This window comes from Pteropus vampyrus, unplaced genomic scaffold (genome assembly GCF_000151845.1).
Source record: "Pteropus vampyrus isolate Shadow unplaced genomic scaffold, Pvam_2.0 Scaffold311, whole genome shotgun sequence".
NCBI lineage: Eukaryota > Metazoa > Chordata > Mammalia > Chiroptera > Pteropodidae > Pteropus > Pteropus vampyrus.
Window position 1 is genome coordinate 2,178,819 of NW_011889092.1, and position 25,957 is coordinate 2,204,775.

At 33.1% G+C, this 25,957-nt stretch overlaps 1 protein-coding gene and 2 pseudogenes across 7 annotated transcripts in view; 2 read left to right on the top strand and 1 right to left on the bottom strand.

Moving 5' to 3' along the window:
* The window catches only part of NUP98 (nucleoporin 98), an 81,741-nt gene that overhangs the window by 23,830 nt on the left and 31,954 nt on the right, over positions 1-25,957 (bottom strand). For 4 of the 7 annotated variants that reach the window (XM_011377431.2, XM_011377430.2, XM_011377428.2 and 1 more), the window contains 9 exons: positions 23,422-23,562; positions 18,399-18,532; positions 15,901-16,088; positions 14,059-14,175; positions 12,620-12,918; positions 10,821-10,934; positions 10,020-10,158; positions 6,032-6,209; positions 5,087-5,251 (listed from right to left, as the gene is read on the bottom strand). In XM_011377431.2, coding sequence (XP_011375733.1) covers positions 5,087-5,251; positions 6,032-6,209; positions 10,020-10,158; positions 10,821-10,934; positions 12,620-12,918; positions 14,059-14,175; positions 15,901-16,088; positions 18,399-18,532; positions 23,422-23,562 — 1,475 coding nt within the window. The remainder of the gene's footprint in view (positions 1-5,086; positions 5,252-6,031; positions 6,210-10,019; positions 10,159-10,820; positions 10,935-12,619; positions 12,919-14,058; positions 14,176-15,900; positions 16,089-18,398; positions 18,533-23,421; positions 23,563-25,957) is intronic. The other 3 variants (XM_023521667.1, XM_011377433.2, XM_023521666.1) reach the window with 1 other exon arrangement.
* On the top strand, positions 3,690-3,812 carry LOC111730403 (annotated as a pseudogene).
* Positions 11,273-11,388, top strand: LOC111730407 (annotated as a pseudogene).

Sequence of the window (25,957 nt, forward strand, 5' to 3'; positions counted from 1 at the left end):
AGCTATAACCATGACTAAGTTTATGGTTTAAAAAGGTAAACTCGTAAAGCTGAAGCACACTATAAAATAATTGATTCAGTACAAATTCATTAAATGTGTCCTAAACTCTCATATGACCGGGCAAAATGTTAACAAAGTGGCTAAGCCAATTTATGAAACATTCTCAAATCAAAAAGTTCCACCAACTATTTTTATCATGATATCATTTGTAGGTTATTAGACTTCCACAATTTTTTGGCTTATTTTTCACAAGTGGCCTATTTCACGCTAAACCTCAAATGGATGCTATTCCATGATAGGTAGATTAAAATGTTTTTTTCATGATTTCTTTGGACAAAGAAACAACCATTAGTGTAACTTTTTCTACTTAATTTTTAATGGAGTATTAACTTCCCCCCCTGCATTCCTTTAACAGCCTTACCAAAAGAATGACTGTTCTCATTTAACTGTAGAAAAATTGAGGTGTTAGATACATGGTTAACTGCCACTTAAGATGTGAACAATCCCCAAAGACTGCTCTAGCAAAACTTGAAGCTGGAGGTCCACAGGCAAAGACACTATTTTTTTTACCTATTGGAGAGGCTTTACCAATAGGCAGGTCTGACTACTTTTATGCTTTAAAATTCTGGGGGAAAAATGCAGCCTTGATGATCATACTCCCATTATAACTACAAGGATTATGAGAACACTCTCACTCCAATAGCTCCCTAGTATGTTTTTAACCAATGCATTTTTAAGAAAATTTCTGAAACTTCCCAACCTCTGTAAATCTGTCAGTTAGGATACCCTCCTCTGTTGGGCTCCTATGAGACTCTATCTATACTTATTTTATACAACATATCACGATATATTATAATTTCTTGCATACATATTATTTGTCCTACCAGATTGTCAAGGCTTGACAATAGATTATGGCCTACTGTTTTCTACATCTAACACCAAAAGCACATTGTTGAAGTCAACATTCACTGAACACTTGTTATTTTAATTGCCTAATTCAGTGTCTAGTACACAGTAGAGAAAGCAGTTGACTATGAAAGGACAAGAAGGAGCAAGGATGAGTGGGAGGAAAAAAGGTGGAAGATGGTTCCAACTTATTACACTACTCAACAAAGGAATAATACTAACGGCAAGAGATGCTCACTTAGAACATTTTCAGGCAAAATGGGAGGATGTCAACAAATAGATTAGAGACCTAACAGGACCCAGCCTATCTTTAAGAAGAATGCTAAGGATCAAGCTTTTATTTGTTCCACCCTCACACACAGACTTCAAAGCTACAAGATATCATCTAATAAGTGGACAAGGGAAAGTGAATTATTATGAAACCGAGGAACTGATAAGCTCCTATAGAAACCTCATATGTGGATTTTGTTAAAGTTTATATAAGTAATTACACTGCCACGAAAGACGTCTATGTACTTATTTTCAGAGAAATCTTAGGAAATCAGGTGCTTCTTCAAAGCCAGTCCTGAAAAGTGCACTAATAAAAAAAATGATGGCTCTGAAGGAATTGAAGAGAAAAAAAAAGGAAGCCCCTAGGTCTATGGAAAAGAAAGGCATATACTGGGAGAAGTAGCCAAACGGCATCATTTAACCTTCCCTCTTCTAAACTGTAATCTCTTTAAATTAGGATATCTTATTTATTTCTAAATACCAGTACAATACACTGCAAATGCTAAGAACACAGATAATATCTGTAAAATGGCTATTTAGATATATAGAGGGGGAAGTTTCATGATTAAAGCCTTTAATGATTTAAGAAACCTCCACTCTCCAACTCATAAGGTAATCTGCCAATACCTTAAAGATAAAGCACTTCTAATCTAGTAGGTAAAGTGATTCAAGTAGGTGTAGTGTATCAAGACACCCTTATTCAACAAAGGGTAAATGACTAGTCTATGGTAAAACAGGTGTGAAAATAATTCATACTGCCCTCTCATACAAATAGTTTAATCCAGTAATACTACTACTGTTGCTTGCTACTACTTGTTTTCAAATTGCAAAGAATGTTTTATATTCATTTTGCTGGAAAATCAGCTTTGTCAATAATATTGTGTTCTCAAGAAAAATTCTACGTAAGGGTTTCAAGGGCCCACCAAAGTACGTGTGTATGTTTGTATACATACACTCAAGGATATTACTGTAGGAAGCATAGGACTCAATAACATTAATATGTGAAGCAAACAGGATTGTGGCTAGAAAATTATTTTATATATATACAATATACAAATTAAATAAAAATATAAAATATGTTACTATATATATTGATTCACTGGATAAATTTAGATGGCTGCCATTTTTTTTTTTATTTTTCAAAAGTATACACAGATGAAATGGAATTTTCTTCTAAATCTTAACTACTTTTTTTCTTAAAAAAAATTTTAAACTTATTTAAATGTACTCACCAAATTAACCATGCTAAGTTTCTGGTCAACTAGTCAGCCTTGATGGTACTGAAAACAAGTTACATTTCAGTATAAGGCTGAGGTAAAAAGAAAAAGCTACATGTCTCTACCTGATGCCAAACCTGAGGTTTTTCAACAAACAGTTCCAAAACCTGGCGACATATCTCAATCACCTGGGGAAAACCATTTAAAATATAAATATGCCTGAGGCCCAGGCCAGATCAATGAAATTAAAGCTCACGAAGTTGTTGATGTACTCAGTTGATAACTTGACCTCAGATCAGCTTTTTGGAATTAATGTTCTAATTACCAAACAAAACGTTTCTGCCATTGCCCTAATTCATCTCTGTGAAGCTTTTTCTGCCAAAATTTTCTCTTAACTCAAAAGGCATAGAAGAGAAAAATCATGTGAAATTCTTATTAGCTTTATGTTTTCTCACTGCTAAGATTTACTTGCTTTTTTAGGAGCAAAGTAAGGCTTAAGAACAAACTACAAAGAGGTAAACAAGGCAGTGTAATAAATGTGACCATTAAATAAAATGTAAATCTTCCTAGAACCTGAGATTTTGTACAGGGTTAAAAAAAAAAAAAAAATCAACAGCAGACTGAAATACCATATAGACCTCTCCAAGGGGGTTTGGTGACGGTGTGACAATAGTATTCTTGAAGCTGAGATAAGAGTGGGTTGTCTATTCCCAGTTCATTCAAATGGCTCAAGTACTCTCCTACCAGGTAAATCATAGGTCTTTGGTACTAATAACTAAAAACTGTGTGACCAAGGGGTAATATGAAGGAAGAGTTCTTTAGAATCCCACATTACTGTTTTAACACATCAGTCTGAATACCTAAACAACTCTGCCCATTTCTACTTTCCCTATCAAAAAGGTCAAAGACTACCCACTTCCTCAATCAAAGGAGATATCTGAAAAAAAAAAAAAAGACCCCTGTTCACTATATGCTCTTCACCCATTTTGATTCTTATCTCTTTTTCCTAGAACCTTGTTCTGAAATTTTTTGATGCTCAGTTTTTCAAAGAGCTCTCACCTACTAAGGTGTCATCATGGGAATTTATAGTTATCTGTTACTATTTATATTCTGAAAATTAAAGAGCCTAAAAACCACTGATTACACAATTACATACATTTGCTCTGTCCACAGATGAAGCTTCCCCGCTGCCGCAGCTATATCTGTAGGATCCTCCATGTTACTTTTATTGGCAGAAAATAGGTTATCTGAGTCTTAGCCTAAGATACATATCATGTAAGGTCGAAAAACACTTTGGACTACAGCCATGCCACCCTGAATTCACAAGCCCCATTCCATCTGATCTCAGAAGCTAAGCAGGGTGGGGCCTGGTTAGTACTTGGATGGGAGACCACCTAGGAAGATCGGGTGCTGTAGGCTTAAAAAATAAACAATAAGGGATTGTAAACTGACAAGGTCCTTGCAATCTGTGAGGTCAACCAAGGGTTGCCTCGCTTAAAAAAAAAACCCAAAACCAAAACCAAAAAAACACTTTGGAAAGAGATTATACAAAGTATATGATTCAGACAAACTATGAACACGGACAACTGAAACACCGAGTCCATTTACAGCATTTTTTTTTTTTAGTTCAGAAGAGGTTTCTTAGGGGTATTTTAAATGCTACAAAGATTAGAAAAGTCAACATATTTCCCACTTCCCGCTTTGATCATACCCTCCCCTTCACCCTGTACGCGCAAACAGAAACATACATACACAACAATCTCCAGAAAATGCCTCCCAAAAAATTATTTAATAAATCATAAAAATCGCACAAATCAGCAGCTATAAGAATTGTAGCATGGAAAATTCCAAAGGTTCTGCTTTTAGCAGATGAGAGGTAGAGGATGCTTTACAAAGGAATTCTATATCAAGTTCTCTTCTTTGAGGAAGTATGGCAGCAAAGAAAAAAATTTTTTGTAACTTGATTGAATATAAACAACATCCAAATCAAAGTAAAACTTTCATGAGTTGGTAAAGAAACTACCTGATATTTAAATTACAAACCTTTCCCTACAAGGACAAAAGGTTTAAATTGGCTTAACAATGCTGAAAAAGAGTATAATACAAATAATTGCAGTAAACAATGCAGCTCCTACTCTCCCCAAGCCAAATAATTAATTTGTATTTTAAAACTTTATCTATTTTCATAATGAGTATGTACTGTTAAAATACAAATATCAAGAGGTTACCTGAAGTATAAGCAAACAACTTGAGAAAAATGGAATTAAAAACTCTTGCAGAAAGCTGATTGAATTTTTAAAAAACCATAGAGGTAAAGAACAAGATTAAACTGCACATCAAGTAGTCAATGAAAGGAGGATTTACTTTGCATTAACCCACACAAGCAAAAGGCTATCTTAAGTTAATCACTGAGCAGAAAATTCAGGAAGTCCAAATGAGAAAGAGGGAGGTGTTTAAGGACAATCTGTAGATGGAATGATCCAAAACAGCAAGAGAATTCTTTAAACCTCTCAAGTAAAAAACAGATGCCAGTACCACCTCATGCCCTCCCTTGTACTTGTCTCAACGTGATTGCCAATACATTTGTACTCTTCATAGTTCCAGGGGTCATAAAACAGCTCTGTACTAGCTGAATGACTTGCTTTCAACTTCTGTATCATGGATTCCATTCAAATTCATTGTCCTTTCTCTACCTGGGGTGGAGGTGCTGGTTTGCCATTAAGAGCCATCTGGAATGGGGTGGCCTGGCCTGCAGGAGGCAAAGGGGCAGTCTTCAACTTCTTTGTACTAGTTTTGGATGGTCGTTCCTCTTCTTCTTCATCAGAATCTTGAAGGCCATATTTAGAAAAATGGGAGACCTAAGGAACAGGAGAATCCAATAAAACCAAGTTTAACACCGTTACATTCAGAAGAGCTTCCACAATATTTGCCCCTGCAAAAAGGAGGAATCAAAATATTTATTTAAAGCACAATATTTCACTTATATGTCACTGTTTTTCTAAGATTTAGATGATGTTTGGTGCATGTACTAATGCTCATATAATTACTAAATTATTAACATAGGAAACTGAATCTAAAAGAGCCATTACTATTTTCATATCTATATAACTGCCCAGTTGTTCTCTACCAACACAAGGGCCTTCGACAAATTAAATAATCTAACTGGCCTAGAAGAGAAAGAAACCAAAGAGTTAAACTATCGAGGAAGGAAAATGTCAACCTGTACATCCCAGAATTCTTTAAAAGAATGACAATTATTTAAGAAGAGCTGATCTATCAGGAGACAAAAATTCTGCCTATGTTTGTATTTTGCTTCCCGGCAATTGTCCTAAGTTTGGCTCAAATAAAGTCATAAAAATTCTGGAAGAAAAAAATCTGCCTGATGTCCTTAGTAATGCCACTCAGAAACAAAAAAAAAAATCACACCTTAAAAGTGTATCTAAATGCTCACAGGAGTAGAAGACTTGAATCTTGAGCCCTGGGGTTTAACTAGATGTATAATTTGGAGCAAATCATGATGTACCTCTATATCTATATCCTAATTTGAAAATAAAGAGAATTTAAGAGCAGATCTCTTCTAACACAAACATTTTATGAGTCCTGTTACAGTTGATAAGAACTAGGTTAAGTAACTATACCTTAAACACCCAAGAACCTGTTTCAGGACGGTACTCTTTGAACTGAGCTCCTTGTTTCCTGGAAACTGCTTCTAATCTTCCCTCATAGTTGATATCAGCAAGTCGATCTGGGCTCTTTATTAAACAACGAGATGTTTTATCTGTTGGCCAAACTCCATCCAATGTAACTTCAGCCTTCCTATAACGTACAACCAAGTAAAGTGTAAATGTTTCATATTTAAGGCCAGAAAGCCAACTAACATCTATATAAGTAGCAAATAAAGGTACCTATGTTACTTTGGAATTATTCTGCAGATGTTTCATAAACTTGAGTCTTGCCACCCAGGATAGATGAGCTTAAGAACAAGGAATTATCCTCTCATCAACTAGCTCAGCATTTGGTTCAAGAGTTAAATTTCATTTATTCCAAACTACTATGGTACATCAATTAATTCCAACCTAATTTTAATAACATTTAAGCTATGCATCCTTGACAAAATCCAGCGCTAAGAGTCCAGCGGTCATAGCCCAGTGGCTAAATCTTAGTGAAAGTCTTAAAGTTCTATTGTACTTAATAACAGCATTAATAGCAGCAACTACCACTGATTAACAACAAATGCTTGCAGAATGATGTATCAGAAACATCAGAGTATTAACCATTAAATAATAAGTGTGAAGATGACTATAATAGTGATAATATATCTTTCTAATATCAATACCTGAGTTCAAGGACTGTTTCCTACTCATTCTGTATGCCTTGTACCTAGTACAGTGACTAGTACATAATAATAGATGTTTTTGTAAAATATTTTTTTATTGTGGTAAGAAAGGTAGAACATAAAATTTATCATTTTAACCATTTCCAACTGTACCATTCAGTAGTGTTAAGTATATTCACACCGTTGTGCAACCAACCTCCAGAACTCTTTCATCTTGCAAAACTGAAACTCTATACCATTAAAAAAACAACACCCCATTTCCCCATTCTAGCCACTGGCAACCACCATTCTACTGTCTTAAGAATGTGACTCTCTAGATGCTTCAAATATGTGGAATCATACATTATCTTCTTGTGACCAGCTTGTTTCACTTAGCAAAATGTTGTCAAAGTTCATCCATGCTGTAGCATGTGTCAGAATTTCCTTCCTTTTTTAAGGTTGAATAATAGTCCATTGTAGGTAGATACATTTTGTTTATACAATTATCTGTTAATGGATGCTTGAGTTGCTTCTACCTCTTGGCTATTGTGAATAGTGCTGCTATGAACATGGGTGTATAAACATTTTTTCAAGATTCTGCTTTCAATTCTTGTGGACTGAAAGTGAAATTGCCGGACCATTTTTAATTTTAACTTTTCCCAAATGGCTGTACCATTTTACCCACCAATACAAAAAGATTCAATTTCTCTAATTAATAGTAATCATCCTAAAGGGTGTGATAGCTCATTGTGGTTTTGATTTGCAATTCTCTCATTAGTGACATTTAACATCTTTTCATATGCTTGTTGACCATTTGTATATCATCTTTGGAAAAATGTGTATTCAAGTCCTTTGCTCAATTTAATTTGTTGTTACTGAGCTGTAGTTCTTCGTATTCTGGTTATCAACCCCTTACCATATAGATCAGGGTTCCCCAATGCCCAGGCCACGGACTGGTACTGGTCCATGGCCTTTTAGGAACTGGACCATACATCAGGAGGTGAGTGGCAAATAAGCAAGGCAAGCTGTATCTGTATTTGCGGCTGCTCCTCAGCGCTAGCATCACTGCTTCAGTTCTATCTCAGATCATCAGGCATTAGATTCTCATAGGAGCACCAGTCCCTGGTACCAAAAAGGTTGGAGAACACTGATATAGATGATTTGTAAATATCTTCTCCCATTCTATAGGTTGCCTTTTAATTCTGTTGATTGTGCTCTGAGATAAGGAAATTTTAAATTTTGATACAGTTCAATTTGTTGATTTTTACTAATGTTGCCTGTGCTTTTAGTGTAGTATCAAGGAAACTGTTGCCAAATATAATGTAGTGAAACTTCCTGTTTTATTCTAAGAATTTTAATTTTAGGTCTTATGTTTAGGTCTTTGATTGATTTTCAGTTAATTTTTATATATGGCATAAGGTAAGGAAGGTCCAACTCCATTCTTCTGCATGTGGATATCCAGTTTTCCTAAAACCATTTATTTGTTAAAGAGATTGCTCTCTCCCCACTGTCTGGTGTTGGCAACCTTGTTGAAAATCATTTAACCACATATGTGAGGGTTTACTTCTGGACTCTCTTATTTTGTTCCATTATTCTATTATTATGTCTTTATGCCATTACCATACTGTTTTGGTTACTGTAGTTTTTTAGTAAGTTTTAAAGTTAGAAAGTCAGTCCTCCAGTTTTGTTCTTTTTCAAGATTAGTTTGCTATTTGGGATCCCTTGAGATTCCATATGATTTTAGAATGGATTTTTCTATTTCTGCAAAAAGTGCCACTGGGATTTTGATATGGATGCATTAAATGTATAGACTGCTTTGGGCAGTATGGACATCTTAACAATTTTAAGTCTTCCAGTCCATGAAAATGGAATATTTTTCCATTTATCTGTCTTTTTTAATTTCCCTCAGCAATGTTTTGTAGTTTTCAGTATAAAATCTTTTGCCTCCTTGGTAAAGTTTATTCTTAGTGTATTATTCTGTTTAATGTTATTGTAAATCAGATTGTTTTCTTAATTTCCTTTTTAGATTGTTCATTAGTAGAGTATAAAGACCCAACTGATTTTTGTGTTCATTTTGTATCTTGCTACCCTGCTGAAATTTGTTCATTGGTTATAAATTTTTTTTGTGGAATTTTTAGACCTTTCTTCATATAGGGTCAAACAATTTGTGAACAGAGATAATTTTACTTCTTCCTTTCCAATATTAATGGCTTTTCTTTTTCTTGCTTAATTGCTCTAGCTAGAACTTCTAGTTTTATGTTCAATAGAAGTGGCAAAAGTGGGCATCTTTTTCTTGCTCCTGATCTAAGGAAAAAAAATTTCAGTCTTTCACTACTGAGTATGACATCCATTGTGGGTTTTTCAAATACGGTCTTTATTATGTTTCCTTCTAGCTCTAGATTGTTGAGTGTCTTTATCATGAAAGGATGTTGAATTTTGTCGAATGCTTTCTTGCCCCAATGGAGTTGATGTTGTGGTTTTCTTCGTTCTGTAAATGTGATGCATTACACTGATCAATTTTCATATGCTGAACCATCCCTGCATTCCAGGAATAAATCCCACTTGGTCACAGTGTTTAATCCTTTTAACATACTGTTAAATTCTGTTTGTTATCCTATTTTGTTGAGGATATTTAAATCAATATTCATCACAGATATTGGTCTGTAGTTTTCTTGTAGCGTCTCTGTCTAGCTTTGGAATCAGAGTAATGATTGCCACACATGGAGTGGGTTCAGAAGTGTTTCTTCCTTTTCAATTTCTTGGAAGAATTTCAGAGGAACTGGTATTACTTCTTTTGTAAATGTTCAGTAGAATTCGCCATTGAAGCAATCTGGTCTTGGGCTTTTTGGGGGACTGAAGTTTTGATTACTGATTAAATTTCCTTTAGTTATAGGGCTGTTCAGATTTTCCATTTCTTTATGATTAAATCTTGGTAGGTTGTGAACATAAATGATTTTAACTATGACCTTTTCACCTGTTTAAAATTAAGATATCAAAGGCTAGTATCTCACAATAAAACACAGAGAAAGACTTAAGCAAGGTCGTAGCAGAAATATGAAAAAAATAAAATACTACTAAAAATGTTTTTGGAAACAGCTGGATTTGATAATATTAGGAAAAAGTAGTCGAGAAGTCACAGTATAGAATTTATCATTTATATTTTTATATGAAAGTAGAGAAATAATCACATTATAGAGTAGATTAAAAAAGCAAGCTGCAGAAAAATGTATATAATATAAACACATTTGTTTACAAAAAAACACCTGTGATTTAGGTGATCATTTTCTAAAATAATGTAAATAAATTCATACCTATTTAGCCCTTCACCCACAGGTGGTTTTTGGTTATCATCTAAATAGACAATAACTTCTTTCCTTCGGATATGCACAATATCATCCAAATTAAGATTTGTCAAATTCACATCTCCTTCAAAATAGATTGAACCATAACCTACAAGTCAGAGCAAATAGTTAAAACCCATCCTATATAGAGAGCAAAAACCTACATTATACTTCTAGTGATTAATCAGAAGAAGCAAGCTACTTTAAACATTAATATTTTCAATCATGTAGCAATACTCACAATGGGGTATTTCATCCATAATATGTATGAGGGTGACATCAAATACATTATCTGGTTTAACATTTGCATTTTTACAGCACTTATATTGTCCTCAAAACAGCCTTCTTAAGTCTCTTCCCAAATATCTATACTGCTGTATAGAAACAACCTGTAACACCTGGCCTGCAGTATGAGTTAAAATACCTGAGCCCTTTTTTGAATATGATACAGCAAGATGAGATTTTTTTTCCCAAGAAAATTGTAATAGAAAGTTGAAGCTAAATATTACCCCTCTGTTGTCAACTATTCGATTTTCTTAGTATTTCTTGCTGTTTACAATATTTTCTTTAATTGTAGAAAATTGTAATGAGCCAAAGAGTTACCAAAGAATATTATAACGTTTGTGTCTTGGATTTTTAATTTTGTTACTTGTTCGCTATCCAGGCCAAGGTGGGTCCAAATGTAGGGAGAAAAAAGGATTATTACTTAAATATAAAAATAAGGTACATGTCTCTGGCTTATACACTACTAAGTCTTAAACTCACACTCACCTTTACGACCAATAGTGAAGTCAGAGACAACACACTCTCCTTTTTCATTAGTAATTTTAGCAAGGTCGTCCATAGATGGAATAGTATAATAACCAACCTTAGTAAGAACAATGCCTATGAGCAAAGAAACAGAAAATACATTAATTGTGAATGTCTTTAGGTAAGAAATTAGCAGTAATATTTTACTTTCCTTTTAAAAAATTTTCTACAAAATGAGTAACTTAAAAAATTACCTGAATAATCAGTATGTAAATTATTATATAAGAAGAAAATATATAGGAATAAAGCATTTTTCCAAACTTATTTCTTAAGAAATACTACTCCTAGGAAAAACCATTAAAAAAAAAAAAAAAAAAAGCTTCATGGACGTGGTTCCACAGTGTTGTGGTTGGCACGTCTGCTTTACATGCAGAAGGTCCTAGGTTCGTGCCCCAGTGGAGCCACAGTCTATGGTCTATGGTCATGCCACCCTGAACATGCCCGATGTCTGATCTCGGAAGCAAAGCAGGGTCGGACCTGGTTAGTACTTGGATGAGAGACCACCTAGGAAGACCAGGTGCTATAGGCATAAATAATAATAATACTTAAAAAAAAAAAAACCCAAAAGGCTTCATGGTCAAGTAAATGTGAGAAACATGCACATGGCAGCACATTGCAGGCTCTTAAAACTTGCAAAATAATGAAGTCTTTTTAACTTTATTTAATCCAGTGTTTTCCAAACTTAACTACAGAACCTTCTTTTCACTGACATCCATTAATACACTATACCATGAAAGGCATTCCATAGAATGCATTCTAGGAAAGGCTTACTTAATCATTTTTTTTTTCTTTTATTTTACACACGAGGATACCAAAAGCCAGGGTGGAAAGAACCTGCCTTGGTTTACAAGTAATTCAGTGGTAAGTGGATCTAAAACTCCAAACACAGTACTTTTTATTTTATAGTCTACTGTCTTCCATACACCTCTTATATCTTTCAAATTTACACCCCCAAATAGAGGGCTAAAATCAAGATGAAAAATCCTATATGGGAAAATCTCACAGACAAATGGAAACTTAAAGATCTATATAATTAATTTTTTTAAAGTATCAACTATGTAGATTTCTGAAGAATTCAAAGAAAATAGAACACTGGTATGCGTGTTCTAATCACTATTTTTCCCATTTATATGTAGAGGTCAGGCTAATTTGCTGAGAAAAAAAAAACGAAGGTGAATATCATTAAACTCCAGACTCCAGCAATGCCCACTTATACTTAACTTGTTTCCGGCAAGATTTAGAGAGTTGTTAGTATCTTTGGGAATAAAATTTTTAATTGAGAAGTGGTAAACAAGGTCAATGAAAAAACTAGGAAAAAAAATCTCAACTAGATATTTGGAAAAAAGATACAATAACATAATGAGTTCATGTAGATATATACAGATGAGTACATATTCTTGAGAGTCTTAATGTGAAAGTAGAAAGTTTTTTCTTTAGTGCACCAAGTAACCAGAAGATATATATGAAGGCAGTAAGATGAGATATAAAAACTTCAAGGATAACTGTAAAGCAACCCAAATGTTCACTAACAGAGAATAGATTAACAAAATGTGGTATATTTATATAATAGAATACTATTGAGCACTAAAAATAAATAAATAAATAAAAACATAAAAAAAATGAAGTGTTCATATACACATCATGGATGCAGTCTCATAAAAATTAAAGTTAAAAAGAGTGTGTATAGGATGATTCCATTTAGATAAAAGAGGTTTCAAATGACCGGTAAGAGATTACTCATGTGTCAATCTTAACCTGACCTGCTGGATGCATATGGTAAGTACTATTTTCTACTTCTTCTCGGTCATCCTGCAATGACTCCTCATGAAAAGAGGTCTCTTCACTGCTTCCTTCCAGCCCATTCCGCAAGGCAGCACGCATGTTTAATGCAACAATGGTATCATCCACACTGCTGCTGCTGTTGTGTTTATTTCCAGCACTCTCAGGGGTTTGAGGAATGGGTTTGGCAATAGGGTTAGTATAAAAACGTGACACAAGAGAATCATCATCTCCATCCTGCTGATGATTCTCATCAACGGGTTTGCTCAGGAAACTGAATCTGAAAAGGGAAAATAGAAACAGTATCTTAGCCTCTTGTAGTAGTAGTTAACAATGTTAACAGTTACTCCTTAATGAGCCTTTACTAAGTGTCTGGCTGGCACTGTTCTAGGTGATTAAATGAATATTAAAAATTAATTTAATACTTACAGTAATCCTGTAACATAGGTTACTATCATTCACTCTATTTTATAGAAAAGAAAACTGAGACACAGAAAATAGAGTAACTTGCCCTAGGTCACAAAGTTCTAAGTGCTAGAGGTAGGCTTTTAACCCTGGAAATATGGCTGTAGATTCTAAACCTTTAATAGATCTATTTTCATAACTAAATGAATCTGAGCATCAAACATTTAGTTAAAAAAAATTAAAGGATGCTCCACTACGTTGAGGTCAAATAACCAGTTGTGAGTTTCAAGTTAAAAACTTAAAAATTTTTAAAATTCTTAATATTATAATAAGCAAGGTATTAGAAAATGCTTAATGAAAAATCAAACTAGAATTTTGTTCAAAGAGAAAAAGAAACAAGAAACAGGAGTGCAAAGATGCAAATATAAGAATATTAAATAATCTAAATGTCCTCCAAAAGAGAACTTGATTATCTTACATTTACAAATAGCTATAGAACCATTAAAAAAAAAGGAGGACATTTGATATATTCATATTGATATGAAAGGGCATTTATAATAAAATAAATGGAATTGAGTAGGAAATAAGTAGGTCATTCATGCATAACCTCTATAATATATACCTATAAGAATATATAAATAAATTTCTAAAGTGTAAGAATATGTACTTTCACTTCCTGCTTTATATTTTACATACTTCTGTAGTTTTTTTTTTTTTTTTTGGTTTGGTTACAGTGACTACATATCACTTTAATAATTATCACAAACAAAATATCCCTTATTGTAAGGGCGTGTCAAATGCATTCTAACCCTGTCCAAAATGACATAATGAATACCAAAATAGTTTTGCAGAACTGAATCAGAAGACCTCCAATAATTTCAAGCTCTAAAATACTCAAAAAGTAAAAATATGACTTAATTTATAGGTGCTCACATACTGTAATACTTCTGCGCAACATTTGCCAAGCTTCATAAAATTCATAGCTCAGAATTTTTTCAAAAGAGACTCGGTTTACCTCTCTCCATTTTCTGGATAGTCAGATGGGGAAGCTAGATCTTCTGAATCACGATTAACAGGAGAGAAGAGATTGCTATTATTAAGGTTTTTCAAAACCAACTTCTTAATGCTCTTTCTATAAAAAGAGATCAAATAGAAAAAAAAAAAGAACTCAGGCATAGGTACATCACAGACATGATCTTAAAAATGAGTCAAAAAAGCACTCATTCAATTCTTATGTGTCTAAAAATGGCCATAAGATTCAACTCACAAACTCTTCCAATAAATACATAACCAAAACATAAGGTCTCAAATACATTGCTCTCTGGTGCTTGGAAGAATAAAGCTAAATGCATTTCAAAACAAAGTGGGAATTCCTCTTGAAAATATTATTCATGTTTCTCTGGCTTCTGAGCACTTTATGCACATACTTAGTTCACTCACACTCTATATCTTATATTTCAATTATTTTCCTACATGTCTTTTCTCTCTTTAAACATTTTCTTTTTTCTTTGGCAGTCAGGATTATAACTGTCTCCCCACACTGCTCTGAAGAAAGTAGGCGAAAAGGTACTTGTTGACTCAGTGAAGATTTTTACAATAACAAGAAAGAAATAGAAGTAAAAAAACCTCTGATGTCCAATGATGCAAATGATGACAAATATCTAAAAAGTTCAGGTTTGTGTACAGCAGGTTTACTTCACACAAGAACCTCTATAGTATACAAGCTTCAAATAGAAGAACCACTGAATCAACCTCCACTTAAATTTACAAGATTAACAAATGTGCTCCATTCCTTCTTTAAAAATAAACTATAAGTAGCAGATCATTTTCATATATTTATTTTTAATCTCAACAACTGAGTTATATGATAATAAATATCAGTAATATTTGTTCCAAGCCTGTGTTTGCCAGTTATACTCTTTATAGTAATGATGTTATTAAATAAGCCAATGAAACAGGCACTTGAAGAATTGTTATTTCCATGAAAATTAAACGATGAGACCTGCCCTCCTACTGATGGTAAACTAGGTAATGCAGACTAATCCTGCTAAGAAGGATAACTAGAAAAGTTGGAGTCCTTCGTAGGCATCGAGAACCAACAAGCTGTAAAAGTCTCTACCCCTAGAGTTAAGAGAAAACTAAAGTAAAAAGCACAGTCACAAGTTCAGCTTTGACTCACCTCAATAAGCAACTCTTAAAAAAACAACAACAACAAATTTTCTCTGAAGATCAATGCCATCATCTTTGAACTCTAATCATTGTCATGAACAGTTTGAAATATAGTAACTGACATAAAATAATTTTTTAAAAAGACACAAAAGGAGACAAGCTATATCTTCCAAGAAGATAAATGGCCCATAAGGACATGATTGGATATTCAACATCATTAGTCATAAAAGAAATACAAAGTAAAAGCATGAGATACCACTTCACATCCACTAGGATGGCTATTATAAACAAACAAAACAAAATAAGGACTGACAAAGATATGGAGAAAAATGAACCGTTGTGCATTGCTGGTGGGAAGGTAAAATGGTGCAGCTGCTAACACTGTGGAAGTTCCTCAAAAATATAGAAATAATCTAAATATCCATCAATAGATGGATAAACAAAATGTGGTCTATCCATACATGTTAAAAACTAGAAGCCTATTAATCAAAATATTTTTATGTCAACTATGGTTATCCTCAGGAATGATCAGGTCACTTTTATTCTTCTTTGTGATGCTCTATAGTTTTCAAATTAAAAGAAAAATAACTGCATAGCATTAGTACATTTAAGTAAATAATTATATTATTTTATATTTAGTTTACATTAATACTTTATACTTAATTTATAGTAACAAAAATAAACTCACTTGGGCATGAATGCTCCATTGGCTAAGGATGGTTCATCATCATCCAGCCCATCAAAGAGATGTGACTTGGCTGTGCCTGTTGTTTGTAAAGCCTTTGGTCGGACTCTGGTGGCAGGACGAGGTGTCAGTTTATAATGAGTGGGTGTAGTGAGAGCTTTCTGGGCTGCAGGATTTGTTGGTTTCAATCTCTGAAAAATAAAATCATCAAGGAAAGGTCTAGTTTAACTCAAATGTATGGTTTTAGCCTTAAAAATCAGAAGACCATAGTGCATATCTCATCTTTTCCACGGACCTCTTAAACAAGGATGACACCTAATGTTGGATGTATGTGTGAATGCTAATGGAACTTTTATTTCTCAATAACTGATTTTTACTCATCTCTTCAGCCCCATTTCAACTGCTTGTCTAACTTGTTCTAAAATGTAATTGAGATACTTCATTTGAAGTACTTTGTAACTCAAAATATATTAACATAATATTAATACACCTTGTGCATTTCTTTACCTTACAGAAGAGAATATAGTCTGCAGTAGTTTTGTTTTCTGAAACAAAGATGACAGTATCTATATTCATTTTAAGAAAACATTATCAAAAAATTCTAAGCCAAATTATTATTCAATTAACCAAAAATTTTATGCTTCAAGAAAAACTGAGACACAGCTATGAATTAATGTTCAACTTCTGTGCAATCCAAATCACTATGAGAAAACAGGTATTAGGTTGTACTTATCCATCATTTAGTAAACACTGGTAATTACCATGAATCAAACATTAAGTACTAGGAATAAAAATAAAATTACTTTCTCTAATTTTTGAGGAAATTAACAAGTTAGTGGAGGAGACACACAATAAATTAGTTAAGACTCCAGGCTGATTTTGATGGCATTTTACTATGTTTCTATAGCATCTTCAGGATGTTATACATTTGTATTCTGAAATAGTATACACTGGATTATATAATCACTTGAACAACAATATCTAACATATAAAAATTGTCGCAATTTAGGCTTCTCTTCCCAATGCACTATTTTACACCTCAGCAACAATGAATCTTTCCAGATCTCTTTGTGATCTTTCACAATCTGTGCCTTTGCTTGGAATGTCTTGACTTAGATCTACCAACTTTTACATACATACACAACAATTAAATGTTACCTCTTCTGAAAAGCCTTATCAAACTCACTCAACAATCTATGCTCTTCTCTCTTTTACGTTTTAATTTTTTAAGATAAAATTCACCATTTTAATGCATATAATTCAGTGGTTTTTATTATATTTACAGCCATTATCACTACCTAGTTCCAGAACATTTCCATCACTCCAAAAAGAAACCCTGTTCTTCCCAATACTTCTTATCCCTTAGCAAACATGAATCTACTTTCTGTCTCTATGGATTTGCCTATTCTAGACATTTTATATAAATGGAATCATTAGGCCTTTTGTGTCGCATTACATCTTTCACCTAGCATCATGTTTTTGAGGTTCATCCATGTGATAGCATGTATTATGGCTGCATGATATTCCATTGTATAAACAACATTTTGTTTATCCATTCATCAGCTGATAGGCTCTTTTCTCTATTATTGCATATACTACCTTGAGCTACAATAAATTTAAACACTTACAGGTCTAATCTTCCTAACTAGATAATAAGCTCTTAGAGAATAAGTTCTTGTGTATTTGCATTATGTATCCTCAGTGTTGAACAGAGACTAGCACGTAGACACCTAAAATTATATTGCACAAAGAACATAATTTTCATGTAATCACAACTTATATTTACACAGCATCTTAAAAAACATTTTAAATTTATATTTTGCTTCTCATTATATATAGTTACAGGGTTAATTTAAGAACTAGGTAAGGAATAAACGAGATGATATAAATGACTAAATCCTAATTTCTGTATACTGAACGAATTACTCATTAAACTCTCAACAATGAACAGTATTACTATTTCCATTTTACAGATGAGGAAACAGATTCAGAGAGTCAGAAAGACATGCCCAGTGTCTCCAGACTGCACGCAATAAAACAAGGATTAAACAAACCAAAGACTATGCTTTTAATGCCATGCCACAGTGAGCAAAAGATCATTTCTTTGCCACTAGAGCATAAAAGATTAAGACAAAGCTATGTAGAAAACAGAAGAAAAGATTTTGATTTGCCACTTAGGAGCATTATGATTTTAGGAGAATCAGCCTCTCTGAGCCTTAGTTTGCTTGACTATGAAATAAGATTAATAATATCTGCCTTATTTCAGGGTTGTTGAAGTCTCAGCCCTCACCCTGAGTCCAGTGCTCATTTCACTGTTTGTCATACTGCCTTCTACTAGCAAAAATAATTTACTCCCCCAACCTGGTGAAAAGCATAAACGTGTGTCACAAAAACTTAATTACACCTAAGTTTCTTTAGCCTATATATGTAAGAAATTACATTCTACACATTTAATTTCCCCTTTTCTGAGAATAAATTTTATAGAGCATCCTTAAATTTACCTCTTCTTTCTTTTTAGGGTCTGACATGGGATTCCGAAAGAGAGGAGAGTCTCCAAAAGGTGAGTATGTTAGACTGTTGATGTGCTGTTGGAGAACAGCCTGCTGGGCAGCAGAGGCATTCGGATCTGTCAAAGCTTTTTAGAAAAAGAAAAAGCACCATGTCAGTTCAAGGATTCAGTGCATTTATACCAAGAGAACTCAAAACTCTTTTTGGAGATGTGGTCTTCAAAATGTTCAGACTCACTCAATGGTGGGAAGCAGAAAAGCAAACTGTGAATAAATCTACAATCAAATTAATGGGTCAAAGATATGAAGAGGCATTTCATAAGAAACAACATAAATAAAATTTTACTTAGGTCTTTATTGTTACTAATAAAGAAATGTAAATTAAAACAACCTTGAAGAAATATTTTATATCTATCTCATCTATCAGTGGCATAGCTGTATAAAGAGTTATAGTCTTCGACTTCTAAAAACACTACAAATTGGTTTCCTCTGTCTAAAAATACCAATGACAGTACATAGAGCAAGTACTGTTTTTGTTTTTTAACCTAACAACTTTAATCATGGAAATTTAACCCAAGGACTTCATTAAACTATAAATAAAATAATGTTTGTAAGTATTCACACTTACATGTAAAAGCCAAGACTTGGAAACAACCTATGTCCAACATTAAGTTGTAAAAATCATGATACATCAACATGGTGGGTTAAGTAGTTATTAAAAATAATGACAATGTGTTTCAATGTAGAAATAAAGTATCTTTGATTTAATTTAATAAGTAAAAATTCCATAATTAAAAATATTATACATATTAAGAATAGAGAAGGAGGCAGAATAAAAAAAATAAAAATGGCTGTTAAGGAATCCTTATACATTTATTATTTACATTTAACACTCATTACATTGAAGTAAAAAATTGAAAGAAAAAAAGATCACCCAATTAGTCTTATTTTCTTTCAAAGTGTAAGAACAAAGGTATCATCAGTCACAGAGAATTTAGGGTATACACAAGAAACAATGATCTACAACTGTACACAGTAAAAAGAAAAAAACAAACAAACCCCATACTTTCTACACTGGACCTTGACTGATAAAGAAACCTCTTTGCAAGGTAACTTAAATATTTCCAAAAATACTGATAAAAAATCAAATCACACTTAAGTCATTTTAGAAATATACTTTTTTCCTTTATAAATGTTTAAGGGTAAAGCCAAAATACAATTAAGATAATATACATGAAAGGATTGCCATAAACGAAACATTCTGACGTTTTTAAAAAACACAGAGTGGCAACAACAACAACAAGAAACCAAGAACAGACAGCTAAAGCTAAATTTATTACAAAGGGGTAGTCCACCTTAGTCAAATTAAGCTTTCTTAAAATCAGATGTATTCATTAAATACTAAAACACTGTATGTTGATGCTTATGTGAGAGTGCAAATGTGCTCAGGATTGTGAAAACCAGAGATGTCAATTTAAAGATCATATAGCAAATCATCTGTATTCAAAAAGTTCCTAAACCCATTTTAAGATTATAAGCAACAAAAAAATATAGAAAAATATCTTTTGGTACACAGTGCCACACAATAACAGTACAGTGTTATTCTGTGAACTATTTGAGGAGACTCAAGAAAACTCAGATCTTTTTAAAGAACTCTAATATTCACTGATTAGTTTGTTACCTAATTATCCATTAGAAATTATCCATTAGAAAAAGCCGACCCACACCAGCTGATCCCATCCTTTAACAAGTATAGGTAACCAACTCCACCTAGGTTTCCTCAAAAGAATAAAAACTTCCTTTAACAAATCCAAATATAATCTAAAAAGTGTGAGGATATTTTTAAATTTTTATGTTTATATACGAAATCTTATGTTAACTGCATTTCTTAAAAATACAGAAAGAAGAGCTGATATGTTGGCAAAAATAAGGTAAGAGAACAAGCAAGCATAAGCATTAGTTAAGCTACCACTGGTGTTATATTCAAGTCTGGTCACAATAATTGAAAACACACTGAATAACTACATCATAACCAAATAATTAAAGGAATAAGAAAATGTATAAAAAATCAAGTCTTCTGAAAACAGAAGAAACTGATGATACTTTATCTGGAAGACTGATCAATGGGGTGTGACAAAGAAACTGCAACAGACTGGTTTTGCTTAGCTTTAGGAGGTAAAAATAGAACCACTAGTGGAAATACTATGGAGGCAGGTTTTGGTTTCTGAACAATCTGAACAAAACAATAGACTAGACTGATCTGTACAAAAGCCACCCTAACTGAGGTTTTTAAGACAAGCAAGGGACTCCTACAATATGAGGGGACTCCCATAAACTCTGAAGCACCTTCCAACTAAGATTCTGCGATGCAAACACATCTGTAAATTTTAAGAGTCAATACAACTGCTTTTAAATGGGCAATAGTTACATTAATGCATGCAAATGTAGTATTAAATTCTTTGGTCAGGAATTTTTAATTGGCTTTTAAAACAATGGGATTATTATAAACCATTATGAAAGCTATCCAAGTAAAAATGGCAAGTTACAATATTGATGCTACCTCCGTCTATTGAAAACAATCACAGAGACAAGAAATAAAAGTGGAAATATTATTTTTAATGACAAAGCTGATTCTAATGTTCACAAAGAGATCAATTAGAATTCTAACTCACTTCCACTTCCTACAAAGACGTAATTAAAATCTATGGTTAAAAAATATTAATATATATATATATATATAACCCACAATGACAAAGAATGAGAATGTAGCAAGAGAAGAGATGAGAAAATATTAAAAAATTCCAGGGAAAAGAAGTGGACATGGGAGTGACAAAGCAGGATGGAGCAAACAATATAGTTTAGATTATACTCAAAGGGGATTATAGCCAAAACAAAGCATATATGTCCTGGAGAATCCCAGAAAGGTTAGAGATTCTAGAGTATCAAGTTTGATGAAGTGAGACTGAAAATAGAAGAGGAGAATCAATGCAAAGTATATTATAAAATAACTACACCCCATCATCCTCCTAAGCCCTGATGCTCAAGAGATAGGCCAAAATATCAGAGTGTACCTCTGATGAAACCCAGTTAACATATGGAAACAACAAAGACAACTAATTTGAGTGTTTACATCATCCCAGAGCTAACACTTAGATAACGGCTGGTTCCTGCATTACTTAAAATGAAACCTACTGGTAAACAATCTCTACCCAAACACACAAGTAGTCAGTGAACCTTATATTGTTTTATTCTTAAATGTAAATGGAAAGAATCACCATGCATTAAAGAGTAAGACCAAATAAAAAATAATCCTGATGATTTACGGAAAAGAAGAATCTGTACAAACATCAGAATCAGCTTTAGCATAAAAAATTTTCATTGCCAATTAACAAATTCAGTTTCAAGAACAAACTATATCTTGGAACCAGATGCTTAAAAGAAAAGGAACTCTGAGAGAACAAGAATTCTTATAAATTAAAAAATCCAAAATGCTGAGACAACCAAAAATCTCCTAAAAAGCAGAAATACAGCAGGGGGAAAAAAAGAAAAACCCAAAGATTTATGACAGAAAGGTCTAAGCAAATCACTGAAATTTCAGCACAAGAGATAATCTTAAATGCTTTTGAGAGTGGGGGAAAAAAGTCTCAAGCATGAGAAAGACATTAAACTACTCATCAGTAATGGTTAATACAAGAAAGAATATAGTAAAAGTTCTGAGGGTAAACTATTTTCAAACCAGAATTCCATAACATTAAAGTGTGAGGAACAAATGACGATATTTTCAGATCTGTAAGTAGTCAAAGGTTACTTTACATATACACTTTACTTGAAAATACATTCAAGAAAATTCAAGAAATATCCAGGACACAGCAGTTCCCACTGAGTAGACCTGAAGGGACTATCCTAGAGCAATGCTGAAGGCTTAGGGAATAATGATTTCAATGGCTACAGGATAGGGAGATCAAAGAATGATGGATTCAGGGTAAAGAATTATGATACTATCCTTAAGAATCTGGACTAGTTTAGGAAGGCGATATAGGCTGGTAATGCAAGGGGAAAAAAAGAATAAGAAATTCCAGGAAAAGCTGTATGACAAAGGTGTACTTGGCTAGGCAGCAATGTTTTCATAGCTATAATAAAATGGTGTGTTCACTTGCAACTTTTATGCTTTAACCAAAGAAGACAGAAATAACTGTAGGACAGAACATGTTATCAACTTCATCAACATAAAAATATAAAGATGGCAAAAGAAATGAGGGAAAGAGAAGGGTAAGGAAGGGCATTGATAGTCTTATTTGACTAAGGGGAGTCAAGAAATAACTATCTCCTAGTTGACAGAGAAGAAAAAGTATATAAGGACACAACTCAAATTTGCAAAGGCTTCTCAAAATGTGGTACATGGATCAAAATAGTACAGAAGATGAATTTAAACTTCTGTCTATCTATGGTACTCTATGCCAGGTGATAGCAATTTTCTTTTATGGTAGAACATGGTTTCCTTTAAAAAAGATACTTAAGTTAAAAAGTAAGTTAATCTTAAATTAGAAATAATAATAAAGGTGGCAGGCAGGTTTCACAAAAACTGGGAAGAGGTATTCAAATAAATGAAGTATAAAAAACACTTCAATAGATAAAACTAAACTTAGGAAAATTAGTTACATTGGAAGAAGTGAATAAAAAACAGTGTGATAAATAAACAGGGTGATAAATGAGCATTAAATTCTCATCTACCATTAGTAATTTAAATTTACTTAGATTTAATAAAGCAAAACACAGCAATATAAGTACATCATTTAGAAAGCCAACTTAATTACATACCAGATGAATTAAAAGCTGTAACAAAAGTAGTTTCTTTGGGGGAGCAGGCCTGGGGATGGGCAAGCACTAAATAATTATTCATGTATGTATATACTGCTTTTGTAGGAATGAACAGAGGTGGAGTAGAAAATCAGGTCAGTAAGTTAAGTATTAGCAAGAAATAAACTGAATAAAGCCTTCTAAAGTGACTGACACTTACCTACTGGGGCCTGGGGGGCTCCAAAGCCCAAAGTGGCTGTCGTGGTATTAAATCCAGGGGCCCCAAAGGCTCCTGTACCAAGAGGCCCTCCGATCTTAGGTTGGTTGTTCCCAAACAAAGATGCCTGTCCAGCACCAAGAGCTATGGAGACAAGAGGAAAGAAAAAAGCGCCACAGAAGATCCTTTGAATATTGTACCAGAGGTCAGTTACTTAAAAATATAATACATTTGGAAACTTCATAATGACCACTCATGACAACAAAAGAGCTAATACAGTAAATGCTAACTATATGCCAAACACTGTGCTGAATACATTATATACATCATAGGCAAAATAGTTAACCTCTCTGTTATTTCCTTAACTACGAGATGATAATACATAGCTTAGATATTTAGCCTAAGATTAAAATGAATAAACACATATTAAGCATTCAGAAGATGTCTTGATAGATATTAACACTCATTAAATATTAACTAGTATCATCTTATTTAATCTTCATAAGCCTAAAGTAGAAACTATTATCCCCATTTTACAGATGAGAAAATGGAGAGTTTAGTAATTAGCTCAATGTCACAAACATAGTAAATGGTGAAATTGAGGTTCAGACCTCAGTGTACCTGACTATACAACCAGGGCTCTTAACTGCTACTGTCTATAGTAAAACAGATCTTGAAATAATTTAAAAAAGTCAATTCTCCTTAAGTTTCAATATTTGCAAATACTCAGCTGAATCTATCACAATGTCATCTTTTTGATTAACTATAGGCTAATAAAAATAGTAAAAAGTAACACTTTCAAGTGTTCCATATCTCATGAAAATTTAGACAAAGCTTTTTGTTTTATAAAAAGCTTTGTGATAAAGTTACTAAATCGATTCAAGTTTCAGCATGAATCAGATTGGATGGAATAAGAACTTATTTTCACCAGAGGGAAACTCACTACAGAAACTTGTAATGTTTTAAAGCCTAATGAATCTTGAATAAGTTACTGGCATAAATTTTTAAGAAAATTTCCATTCCTTTTTCCTCAAAAAATTACTGGCAACTTGGAAGATCTGAAGTTCCTTTTAATGTATCAATGCATCTTGACGGAGATATGGTTTACCAGGAAAATCAAGAAAATTACTTCAAAGATATACCTGGAGGTCAAAAATATTGAATGGGATACTGCTTTGAGATCACAACCAAAAAAAAGGAAAGCAAATTTATATCCAGAAAATCCATACACTATAAATTAGTGAGGGTGACTATTCCATCAATAAGACAAAAATATAGCAATGGGATTATTTCACCTTAAAAAGTCTAACTTTGGAACAGAGAATAAATCCTAAGCCATTAGAATTTAGAGGAAATTCAAGAAAAACTAAAATCATATTACTCCTTCAAAGGACATAGTTTTCAGCCAAATTTCAGGATTCTTTATTTTTCTAGGTAGTAAACACCTCCTTGGCCCCAAACAAAAACTTAAATGAAACCCAAATATATAAAATGAATAAAAATTTCTGTTCTGGATAGGTGTGTATTTCCTTCACTTCTGCAGCAGTTCTGGTAAAGAACCATAAAACTGTCTAAAAAACCACTGTATATCAGTAACACACAAAAGAATAACAAAAGGCGCTATGAGGTTCAGATGATCTGGAAAGGAATTATCATAATTATCAATGGAAAAATACATATTCTATCCAGACCTGTCTTATATCATGCACATGATTTTTTATGCTTAAAGGACTTACTAGGGACATTCTGATGTATGATAATGTTAATTTATGAAATGTGCTATATTTATGATTAGTTGTACGAATCATAAGGAAGCTAGCTATATGGGGGACGCCATGGTAACAGTGGCTCTAGAGACTCCAAAGATGCTGAAAGATAAAGTGAAAATGATTATATTACTTTTAAGATCTTCTAATAAATGTTAGAATTTAGTTTTATCAATGCTATCTATCTTGGGGTAGATTTTTCTATGTATATATTTGTGTGATAATTAACTTTACTACATGTATCCTTCAACTTATCACTTTGTAGAAAATTTTAAGAACTAAAATCTTACTATTATTAACTATCAAGAAAATGGCATACTACTGATAATTCTGACAGTTAATATCACTGTGAAGAAGAAACTGATACTCCCATGATTTAATGAATATGCCTTAGTTTAAGCACATTAGGAAAAAAGATCATACACCAAAGGATAAAATATTTTATACTAAGATTGATCACTTAAATCTAAGTGTAGTATCTCTATAGTCAATATTCATGAAGTATGCAAAGGCCCATGTTACAGGGCAATTTACTCCTGCTGCGGTACAAATGTGAATCTCAACACTCAAAACAAGCTGCTGCACAGAAATACTCACTTAGCTAATGTACCCCCCAAAACACAACCTAAAGCTACAATGTTATTCTTCTTGAGATATCATGAAATGCAGAGTTCAGAAATGCAAATGTTTGTGTACAATAGTCTCCAGACATATTCCTCTCAAACCTAAAAGTCTGCTTTAGCAGATGTAAGCATCAAAGGATTCAGATACTG